Source organism: Mangifera indica, chromosome 15, assembly GCF_011075055.1.
Source record: "Mangifera indica cultivar Alphonso chromosome 15, CATAS_Mindica_2.1, whole genome shotgun sequence".
Taxonomy (NCBI): Eukaryota; Viridiplantae; Streptophyta; class Magnoliopsida; order Sapindales; family Anacardiaceae; genus Mangifera; species Mangifera indica.
Genome location: NC_058151.1, coordinates 13,865,989 through 13,878,629, shown reverse-complemented (window position 1 = coordinate 13,878,629; position 12,641 = coordinate 13,865,989). Strand labels below are relative to the sequence as shown.

Below are 12,641 nucleotides of genomic sequence, written 5' to 3'. Positions count from 1 at the left end.
CCAATCCTACTCAACAAAATTAATCAATTTGACTAAGAACCCATTAAAAATAACCAATGTTTAAGTGTTGTCAGAAATTGGTTGGTTCAATATAAGAAAAGGATAGAGATCGTGGGACATAAAACATAAATTTGTACAAAATTCCAAATGGGCATGCTTAGTTTGTAATTTAATTGAATTTAGATTATAGTTAATTTGGACTAATTGAAATTATAGCTTTTGAAAATTATGTTTGAAATGGTAAATAATTATTCTATTTGGATATGAATGATTTGATTTAAGTCAAACTAAATCTAAGATCATTTCAAGCTTAGATTAAATTCATAATACTTAATTTGAACTAGAATTTGTTTGAATTAATACATAATATTACTAAAGGTTGCTTAAAAGTACACAGTATCAAAAGGCTTAATAGTGTTGTTGATAAAGATAATTCCAGCTTTAGATGAGCTTGTTCGAACCTAATCATAAATTCTAACATAAATGACTTGGATTGGACCCATCTCTTTATTGGTATGTATATATTCTGTGGTTCTCTTTAGTGGAAGAAAGGCAGGCAATTTGTACCATTAATTGACTAGAGATTTGTTATAAATAATTATCAAGAGGAGTTGAAGGACAAGTTGCAATCAATCAAACCCTACTTTCCTTATTTATGTTAACCTTTCCATCTAATCCTGTATTATTGATGTTTTTTATTAATGATTTTGAATAATTAACTTGGGATCACAAATTTTCAAGGACAAAAAAAAAAAAACAAAGAGTGTAGCCTAAGATGCTTTGTCAAGTGACCCCAGAGAAGGCCTAAATCAGAAAGCTTTTTTACTGTTGATTCTCACAAATGGGGTAGGGTTGGTGAGAAGCAGAAAAGCCCCTCATCTTTCACAATCTTCTCACCTCTCATATCTTAACCCTACAACTAATTAATTCTTCTTTTTAATTATTTTAATTATGATTTTTAAATTCGCTTATTCGCACGAAAATTCGCTCACTCGCACGCATGCGTGTGCGTTCACGCATAAGAACCTGTATACTAAGTTTGATTACATATGTGTTTGTATTGTTGCACACGCATATGTATTAACATCAATAACATAAGTAAACGATATAGAGTCAATGAAGAAATTATGAAATCTAAAAAAGTCAATCAAAAATATAATGATTGTATTAATATTATGCATATATTAAACTAATAAAATTTTTAAAGTTAAGAGGATTAACTGACTTAGAGGATTTCCAAAGTTTATAATTGATGAACATTAAGATATTCATTCCTGAGTGTTGTCACACTATAATTTTTATCTATCAAATCCCTAATCTTAACCTTGCTATTAATTAGTTTCTTTTAATTTTTTAATTATGATTTTTAAATTCGCTCACTTGCACACACACATGTGCTTTCAGGCATAAAAACTTGTATAATAAGTTTGATTACACGTGTTTGTATTGTTGCATATGCACATGTACTAACATGAATGATAGATTTAGAAATAAAATTTAGAGGAATTAAGATTAATATAAGTAAACAATACATAATCAATAAAGAAATTATGAGATCTAAGGGTTATTTAAAAATTTGATGATATATATATATATAACTAATAAAATTTTCAAAATTGAGAGATTAACTGACTTAGGGGATCTCTTGAGTCTATAATTGATGAACATTGAGGATTTATTCTCGAGTCTTCTCACACCATTCAATGTTTCTCTATCAACTCCCTAATACTTTTAAATTTGCCCACTTGCATGTATGTGCTCGATCATGTAATAATATGTATAGTAAGTTTGATTGTATATGTGTTTGTATTGTTGCAAATGCACAAATATAAACATTACTGACGGACATAGGATTAAAATTTCGAGGGTCAAAGTAAACTATAAAGAGGATTAACGAAAAAATAATCAAATCTAAGAATATTAAATAAATTTTTAAGAGTTATATTAATATTTTATATATAATAAACTTAACAAAAAAAAGATCAAAGTTGAAGGAATTGACCCTTTAGGTGTGCGATTGATGAACATTGAGAGATTCCCACCTCATATTCCAATATTTCATAATTAATGGAGCCTAATTAATTAAATAATTAATAATCTTATTGATGCTACCAACCAAGTTCTAACAACCAGAATTAGACTAATTTATTCCCAATTAAAGCTCATTGATGAATTGACTTAAATGGTTAACCATCTTATAATCAAAATTCCCAATTAAAGCTCATTAATGAATTGACTTAAATGGTTAACCTTCTTATAATCAAAATAATAATGCTCTTTAACTTTCCATTTTTAGTTCTAATTATCATTGACCATTACATTATGTTCAATCGTATTCTCCGTAGAACATTTATTCGAGGCAAATGATGAACAAAGATAGAAAAAGAATGGACAAAATAATAGTGATATTATGTATATCTCTATATATATAAGGCCAAAGAACTATTTTCCACTCAAATTTTAGTTTAATCTCAAAAGCACACCTATGACAGATGAAAAATTTAAACACCCACTCATGAGCTAACTTCTGTTTAAGATAAAAATAAAATCATTATTTTACTCTAAACTTTAAAAATTTGAATTGTTTTACCCCCTTAATTTAAAAAACTAATAATTATCCCTTATGATTACACTTTAAAAAATTGCATTTTCCCCCTAGAGTTTTTTCGTCCATCTTCAACGACGAAAATCAGTTCACGCAATCAACCCTTCCCACTATCCCGTTTTTGTCTAATAAAGATGAACCATCTTTGTTCAACAAAGAGATGAAGACAAAGTTCATCTTCGTCATCTCCAGAATCATGAGATGTTAATCTTTGGCCGGATGGCCAAAGAGATGAAGATGAACTTCGTCTTTGTCAGGCGAAGATGGTTCATCTTCGTCTGATGAAAATGGGACGATGGGAGAAGAAGATAGTGGAAATGTCGATCAATAGTAGGAACCAATTCTGGTCATCGAAGATGGAAGAAAAAAACCCTAGGGAGAAATGTTGTTTTTAAAAATTTAAGCATGAGGGGGAAATTATTAGTTTTCTAAATTAGAGTAAAACTATATAATTTTTTAAGGTTTTAGGGCTTATGAGTAAAATGATAATTTTACCCTTGCTTTTAATAGAAAATCCTAACAGAAGTTAACTCATGAGTGGGTGTTTAAGTTTTTCAACTATCGCAGATATATTTTTGAGATTAAGTTAAGACTTGAGTGGAAACAATCATTTGGCCTATATATAATATTATATGTACTTATAATTAGTATTAATTTATGTATCAATAATAATATGTTATTATATGATTGAATAACTTTGAAATAAAGATAAAAATAATACTCAATCATATTATGATACATCATTATTGATATTCAAATTAATACTCATTAAAAGTACACATAATATTATATATATATATATATATATATATATATATATATATATATATATATATATATATATATATATATATATATACACACACATATATTTCAAATCAACATCAAATACCAACCACTAGACCTAACCAAAATACAATTTGAGTTAGAGGGATTTTGGCCAAACTTTTTTGCTCCAAAATTCATTTCTTAGATATTGAAATTGTAAAAACGAAAAAAAAAATACATAAATTTTGTTGGGTGTACATTATGTTATATATGATTTTTTTCACACGTTTGAATGTCTCATTTGTGTTTGGTCTATTGTTGCCTAGACAAATCTCACATCAATCTAAATTTCATTCAGTGTTTCCATATAATTAATATGTATTTTTTGAACATTCCCATTCATCTTTTAAACTCTAATAACTGTAATTTTCTTTTGGGGTAGCATTGCACCTGTAAGTCTCAAACTATCACGTTTTTTTCTAATGAAGGGTATGCATTGTTCGATTTTTTTTTTATTGAATAAATCGAACTTTCTATTAAGATTTCAAACAAAAGCACAATTAAGATTATGTGTTTTGTTTTGTCTAGAAGTAAGGTGATTAATTAGTATCTTTAATAAGAAATAATAAAAGTTTAATGACTTCACTCTTTTCAATATGAAATTACAAAGTTTTGGTCATTTTAATAGTAAAAATTAAAAAAATAAATAAATCTCTTCGATCTGAAAAATATGATAATTGGGTACCTCTTAGTATTGGTATCCCTTTTCTTTTTTTTTTTTCTCACATATTTGAATGCGACTTGTATAAATTCAACAAAACTAAGTGCATTTACAATTGATACTGATTTGTGAACTAACTACAACACATCACTAGCTAATTGAAAATTTTTGAATTAAAAATAATATAATTATTAATTATATAGTGACACATTATTATTAATATAAAAAATTAATATTCATTATTAATTCACACAATTTTACTCGTGTAAATTTACCATATCTGTCAAAAAAAATCATAAAAGTTTTGTCGGCAAAAATAGACAAAAGGAATTAATAATCTTTCAAGTTTATATTATTTATAGCCAACCCTATTTAATATTTATAGAAAAAATTTCAATCAAAATTTTTTTCTGGCATGTTTATTTCGAAATGGAATGCCTGGATTAGATAGCAAAACTAATAACATTTCCTTTTTATGATCAATTATAAAACTTATTCAAAAATTTTATAGTTTTTGAAGAAGAATACACTGATGGCATGTCCCATGCAGAAGAAAATATCTTGGAGATAATCACATGAGAGAAAAGCAAAAAAGAATAAAAATCAAAATTACCGAACAATTAGAAACAAAGTTTGCTGAAGAAACTAAAGGAAAAATTACATGTGTGTAATGCCTTGAAGCTCTGTGAAACTTGGCAGATATTGTTGTCATTATGATTTTATATATAAACACCTCCACATGAATTTTCCTCTTTAAGCCAGTAGACAATATCAAGTATCAAACTTGTTTCCTTATCACTGTTTGATTTCAAGGACATTTTCAATTTTCAATTGTTTAATTTCTCCCATTACATCAAAATATGATATGTAAATCTTAAACATAGAGCAAGATGATCTAGATTCAACTCTACAATCAACATCTTTTACTGTATTTGTATTAAAGTGAGAGATCTTAACAATGAATTGTTAGGTTAATCTATCCTAAATTTACCTGTTTGGTGGTTGAACTCCATCAAACAGGTTCCTAGAAAGAATTAATAGGATCATTATTAATTACTAAGTGGCCAGCTAATATTCTTGCATATAATCACAATACATAAATTAAATTGATTTTGATAGACAATGACTATGAATACAATAAGCCAAAATATTTTTTTCCCTTATACTTTGAATCAACCAAACAAAAGTTAAAAGGGAATGGCGATGTTTTCCCAATCATGTTATCTAATAGGCAAACAACAACGATAGCAATGGAGAGGAGCTAACCATCCCATCCTCCTATGGCTCTTCAATCAAATATTAAACATAAAATTAAATTGTATAATAAAGCTAGTTTAATTAGAAAGCGGTTAACTATGTATTAAAGGCTGCTTAGCTGGTCGTTCCATTTTAAGCCACTCGCTCTGTTGGGTGAAAGCAAAAGGTTCCTCATCTTTTTGGGGTTTTGCCCATTTAAACCTCTAATTATGTTTTATATTTTGTTGTAATTAGGGTTGTTAAGAGCAGTTGGACCATCACTTCATTATCACAAAACTCTAGTTGGGTTTAATGCTAATTAATCAAAAAGTATTTTAATTAATTAATTATTAATAATAATACAGTAAAAAGTTGGTAATGGGAATGTCCCATTAATCGAAGTCAAGTAGATAGGCATACCTGCTATAAATAAGCACACTAGGGTTAGGGTTTGAGTGTGTTAACTTTTCAATCATCTCTCTTTCTCTTTGTTAATTTATATACTATATATCTCTTTACCCTTTTTTCTTTTTCCTTCTGATGCCAGTTTCTGTTGCTGATTTGGTGAAGGAATACCCGAATAATTCTCCATTGATTCAACAAGAGTTTGCAGAAGGAGGAGCTGGGAGGAGCAGAATGAGGAAGCGTCAAGTGGTGTTGCGGCGAGAGGAGCCTTCAACGACCACTTCATCTGTCACAATCAGGACTGTGAGATATGCAGAGTGTCAGAAAAATCACGCTGCCGCAGTCGGAGGATATGCAGTAGACGGTTGCCGAGAGTTCATGGCCACTGGTGAGGAAGGAACCGATGCTGCACTCATCTGTGCTGCCTGTGGCTGCCACCGGAACTTCCACCGCAGGGAAGTGGAGACCGAGGTGGTTAGCGAAAACTCGCCGCCTTCATCCGTAACCTAAACTGGTTCATGCTTCATAAAATATAAATCAATGGAGGTTTAATTATGTTCTTGTTTGTTTTGATGATCACTCTTGTTTCTTTTTCCAAAAATATATCCGGGTATGAGATTGATATAGATATAAAGATACATATATCTATATGTCCTCTAGCTTTCATATTTTGGTTGCTTGAGATTGCTCTCTTCTGGTGAATTTCTAGGGTTTATGTTCATGGTTTAAACCTCCTGTGCTTATGAAGAGTGCTAATTTGTGTTCTTGATGAATTTCTCTCATGCTTTTTAATTTAAGTGCTCAGTTTCGATATGAATTTTCTCTATTCAGATGATGAAAGAATTCCAATTAAGACTAATATGAACTTAATTTGCTATTAATTTCAACTACATAGATGATTTTAAGTTCCTCATAATTTTCATTTTTTTTAGTTTTTTCTTTAAGAATGAGAATTACAATTGCTAGAAGGAAGAAGACATCAAATTAGGTAGGATTGAATTCACACTGAACTCAAGCCTACGACACCTCAAGGTCGGCTCAAATTGATAGACCAAACTTGAACTCAATACTGTAAATAGTCAAAATAATATTATTTTAATATATATTAATCAAAATAGTATCATCTTCAATATTTTAAATTGAGTCATCGATGCTCATAAGCCTAATCAATTAAATACCCTCTAAGTTTGAACTCATACTTGCTTAAGAAGAACTCGTTTCAATCTTAATCTTGCCGAACCGGTTTGGCTTGAGTCCAACCTTAATATTAGGATTAAAATAGTAATAAAGCTGAATGTAGTTGATGTAATTGGAGTACACCTAACCTACAGAAATTAATTTGCAATATTATAATAAGATATTCAACGCATAATTCTATGGAATTATTTGTAGTCGAGTCTAATCTGTATTGTAAGAGAACTTTATATTTGACGTTGAAGGCCCACACATATCTAATCTTGCTGGTTGTTATGATGGAAAATTTTCTTTGTGATGCACTTAAAAAGAGATTAAAGCTTAAACCATAAAACATCACTTTTAGACATTGCAACTCGTTACTTCAAAATCAAATCCACAAAAATCTCAGGTATGCAGTCAGAGGATCTAAGTTCAACTTTATATTCGCGCAAATGGATTTGAACTCATATACTAACTTCTTTTGATATATCTATATTGAAGTAAAAAACTCTAACGATATGTTGTTAGGCTAATCTCTTCAGAGTTATTGGCTTAGTGGTCAAACTCCGCTACTTAGGATTCCCGTCACCGAAAAAAATCAAACCCACAAAAGAAATGTTAATTAAAGTCCAAATTTCAACAATTTCTAAAACTTTAATTTATCCACCCCTTTAATTTAATTTCCTTTGCTTTATTGCATATCACAATTTAAATATGATACCTAAAACACAGAAAAGTATCTTCTCATAAACAAGAATTTAATTTTATGGCATGTGCATTAGAAGAAGTCTAATAACTGTATTCCGTCGCAAATGTCAACATCAGAATACCATAGAAGATTGTATTTACCTGTATATACAGGCAGGCAATCATAAAAATACAAATGAATTTTCCATCAAAAGGGAGGAGGCCTATGATTTTTTTTTTTTTCTTTCGTATACATATTGTAACATTGCTATTGATCGAACATGAAATATAGCCGATTTCAATTCGATCTTAGATTATAAATTTTTTAGGATCATCTTCTTGAAACTGAAAGCACTGTTGATGGATAATATAAGGAGATATCTTTCTCATTTTCCATGTGAGATGTGTTAGCAAAAATGTTAAGTTAGGCAGTGAGTATCGAGGGAACAGATGTTCAGGTAAACATTTGCATTGAATTGGGTAGATGTCAATTCAAAAAATATGACAAGACGATATATGAATTCCTGCGGAATCCAAGAGAAAATATGACTGTCCGTACTTCATATATAATTTCTTTGTACTGGATTTGGATAAGTGTTTAATTAGTGAGTTGTTCAATAATAGAAGCAACTAGCTAGCTTTCAAGCAATATTGGTTATTTCTTTCAAGCTACTTAGCTACTATTCATTTCAAAAAATTTGGGTTTTTCAAGGTAGATAGGATTCATTTATTAAGAATTTCTTCTCTATATTCATAAACTTTAAGAATATATAGAAAATAACAAAACAAATCAATGTGATTATCAATATGTATCCATAAAAATACTTGTGGAAAAACCGCATCAATCTTTAAACTAAAAAAAAAAGTGATGCTATCTACTTTTATAATTATTTCTAGTTTGTATATCAATAAAAATATTTCACTATATAATAAAATGTTATTTTATTCTTCATTTAAAATTAATTAAATACATAATAACAAATCATATGAAAATCTAATTGTTATAATTACATATAATTTTATTGATAAAAAATGTGATTTAGTTGTTAAAAATTTGTTTTGCAAATTTATGTTATTATATATATATATATATATATATATATATATATATATATATATATATATTTTTTACGAAAAACTCCACTTGGTAGAATTCAATCACCGAATTGGTAAATCCTAAAAAGATTAACATAGTAACCCACTATAATAATCTCTTAATTCAATACAAATATATCAAAATACGCTAATTTAGTAGCTTGTATAATTTGATAGAAGAAATAGATTATAATCTATTCATTACTTTCATGAAGGGCTTGGCAATAGAAAATGAAAGTTGAAACTTTGGTCTTCTTTTGTTTTTTTAAAGTTTTTTTATCTAATATAAAATATATATCAATCAAATCTAAAATGTTTATCCTTCAATGTATTATGTTTTCTCTTATCCAGAGTCACATAATCAAGTTTAAGGTTAGATTTGATCTTATTTGAACTCAAATAATGTTCAATTCGAGATTAACTTGAAGTTAAAAAGGTCAATTGAATATTGGACTGAAAGCGAGGATTTGAAAATCGAATTCAATTAAAAGATATTTTAAACTACTCTTTTAAACTTAACTTTTTTTTTTCTTTTTTTTTTAAATTCAAATCACCTCTGATTTTATTTTGGCGCAATGTCAAACGTACACACTTTTGAGCGCATAATTGATGTATCATCATATGATTAAATATTATTTTATCTTTAATTTAAATTCACTCAATCAATTAATGACACATTAATTATATATTTAATTGTATATTAAAAAATATATACACATAATTTTATTAGTTATTTTGTCTTAGTTTATAAAAATTAATTGTACTATGACAATTACTCATAATATAAACTAAAAATGCACTTAAATGTTACCAATTGTAAAATGTACAAGGGCCGAAAACCGCTACTTTTCTTTTTTTAAATAAATCACTAATAAAAGAAATTCAAAATAGAATTCTCAATTTTGTTTTGAATTTAGAAATTTCTAATATTTGAATTGGAAATTCAATCTACTTGAATTCTTCTTTATATTTTACATTTCGGATATGTATTTGATTTATTTTTTGGCCAAATGATTATTTCTAGCCTAAGGTTTGATGAAATAATAAATTCTCACTTTTTAAGTTTAAAAAATGTCAAATTCTCACCCGTCATCTATTTCTATTGGTGAATTTTATTTGGTTTTTTTAGAAATAATTATTTTGTTTTTTTATTGAAATAATAAAACTGTCATTAATACTTAATATAAATCTCAAATTATCGATATATCTTTGCCAGTCTAATTCAGGTTAATAGATTGTGTTTTGTTAGTTATTTGAGGTTATAATTGTTATTTTTAAAACTTTAAAATAGAATATCGAAATTTTAATTTTTTTTCAAAAACATGTCAATTTTTTTTTTACTTTCTAAAACCTCTTGAAAATTTTTATAAACATTTCAAATATTTTTAAAAATTATAATTTACCCATAAACATATGTTATTTTGAAAAGAAAAAATAGAATAGAAAAATTTATGTAAAATAACTTTTTTGTCCTTTTACTTTGCAAAATTCACTAACAGAAGTGAATGACAGTTGGGAATCTAATTTTTTGAACTTAAATAATAAAAATTTGTCATTCCATCGAACCTTGGATGTGCTACAGTCTTTTGACCTTATTATTATTTATTTTTCGTAAATCCATGCGTAATTTTTAATGAATTATTTATCATCTAAAAAAGGTCCATCCTCTTGCCCTACCCTTTTAAAGTTCTCACACAATGGGCTCAATGGACCACCCGGTGGCCCTTACAGTAAGCTAATTTCCCCCAAATATTGAGCACTAGGCCCATGGAAAACATTACTTTCCAAATCAGCACGATTTGACTACAGAAGTTTCTGGTATACATTACAGGTGGATTTGATCTGTGTCAGTCTCCTCAAACAATACTCAATTCATAATTGCTTTCATTTAAATCCTGACTTACAAATAATTTAATTTAAATTGATTTAAATTTAAATATTTAAATTTAAATTATTTATAAAAATAAGTACAATTTTTTTATTTAAACTGACTTATTTAATTTTGAATTAGAGTTTGAATTTGAAATCCAACTTAGTATTTGCATATACGTTCAACTAGAAGAATCACACAAATATTATAAAATTAATTAAAAAGGAGTTAATTTTTTTTTCAACAATTTACTTTTCAACAATAGCCGTTTAAGTGTTCTGATAAAATTTTACTAGATAAAACTATATGTTCATATTTTTAATATATAATTTAAGTATGTAAATAAAATATTATTATTTGATTAAATAATTTTAAATTAGAAATAAAATAATATTTAATTATATAATAACATATTATTAATATATTAAAATTATATACAAATATATGCACACATAATGCCACTTTATTTTTCAAAAAAGTAAGTTCTACAAATATATCCATAAAAGTTTGGGAAGCAGTCTTCAACAAGAATATATTATTTTTAAGTATTGAAAGAGCAGTTCAAGTATGAGGTTGCTGTGGTGTAGTGGTTATCACGTTAGTTTTACACACTAAAGGTCCCCAGTTCGATCCTGGGCAGCAACATATCTCGAAAGGCCTTTTTACCCCTTATATTTATTGGCATTGTATTTTGTAAATAACTCTAGGAAAATATTAAAATAAATAATAAATTACATAATTAAGGTTAGATATTTATCTAATCAGATTTGAACATCTCTTAATTTTAATTTGCTTAAAAAAAATTATAGTAATTCAAGTTTGATATGAGTTTATCGAGCCGAAATTAAATATAACTCGAGTTCAATTTGATTCTTAACTTCAAAGTTCGAAGCTTGAATCAAATTCATGGGTTTGATTTGTTGCTAAAGTTTATGAGTTATTGACAAAACGATGTTATTTTAATAATTGTTTAATATAACTCGTATTAAGCTACAAACTAAACTCATATTGAATTGAGTCATTTATCTGATTTGTAAGTCAAATTAAGCATAGTATGAGTTCGGTTCGGTTTTGAAAATGAGAACACTTTCTCAATTCAAGCTCAACTCATGTTCCACATAAATGAGTTTATGTTTAGTAGAATTAAGTTAGGTCAACTTTTGATATTAAACCAACTCAATTCAAGTCTAGTGCAACTAACTATGACGTGTTATTATGTGAATAATTGTTAACTAATTTATAACTCAAAATTATTTTATTATATAATAACACATTTTCAGTAGTACACGATATATAGTTGCATTGTTTTTTGAGATGTCCAACTTGCCCAACTGTCTCCCAAACAAATATGTTTGGTTTGATCTCTCCTAACTTTACCAGTTTGTTAGGTGTGGAACCACAAATAAACACCCACAAAAAGTTTGACTAATAAAAGGGTTTAGTTCCCAATTCAAATTCATCTCATCTCATGGGATGCTGCCTGCATCAATCCAAATTAATGTGGGGTGAAGTAGCATGTGAATATTTGGTGTAAATAGGCACATACAGTTTCCATTTTAGGTTCAGACAGATGGGTCCTTTCCTGGTTTGTTCTCATATGCCAATGGAGTCCATGACTTGGACACAAGGTACCTGATTTAACTTTCAAACTTTTCCTTTCACCTTCTCTTCTCCTCTATCCAAATTTCAAAATTTCATCTACTTTATATAGGTTGTTTCTCGATACAAATAAGAGTTGATTCAAATCAAATTAGCTCAAATTCAAATTTATATTTAACATAAACTAGCAAAATTTGAGTTGAAATTCTAATTTGATAATTTAACTCAAATTCAGTTTATTTATCTCTCTGATGATATAATTAATCCTCTAATAATATTGTTCATTTTTTTGATAATATTGTTCATTCAGTTAACAATCCTCGACAAATTGGTGCAACAGCTTAAACATGCTCAAACTCAATATAGGCATCAAGGATTCTACTCGAGTTTGAGAGCTTGACTTAGTTCAAATCCACCTTTAGATACAAACTTGAGTATAAATAATAATATATCATCATGTAACATGTCATTATATGATT

General features: G+C 27.8%; 1 protein-coding gene and 1 non-coding gene across 2 annotated transcripts; both read left to right on the top strand.

Moving 5' to 3' along the window:
* Positions 1–5,777: 5,777 nt before the first annotated feature.
* On the top strand, positions 5,778–6,508 carry LOC123197443 (mini zinc finger protein 2). The gene has a single exon (XM_044611757.1). It carries the CDS (start codon positions 5,871–5,873, stop codon positions 6,243–6,245), a length of 375 nt encoding a protein of 124 aa, XP_044467692.1. The 5' UTR covers positions 5,778–5,870; the 3' UTR covers positions 6,246–6,508.
* Positions 6,509–11,135: 4,627 nt separating this feature from the next.
* TRNAV-UAC lies at positions 11,136–11,208 on the top strand. The gene has a single exon. It is a non-coding gene; the product is annotated as a tRNA-Val (tRNA).
* Positions 11,209–12,641: the final 1,433 nt, after the last annotated feature.

Bases quoted from the DNA above. Each gene is read 5' to 3' on its own strand.
- LOC123197443 (XM_044611757.1), top strand. From the start codon at position 5,871: ATGCCAGTTTCTGTTGCTGATTTGGTGAAGGAATACCCGAATAATTCT.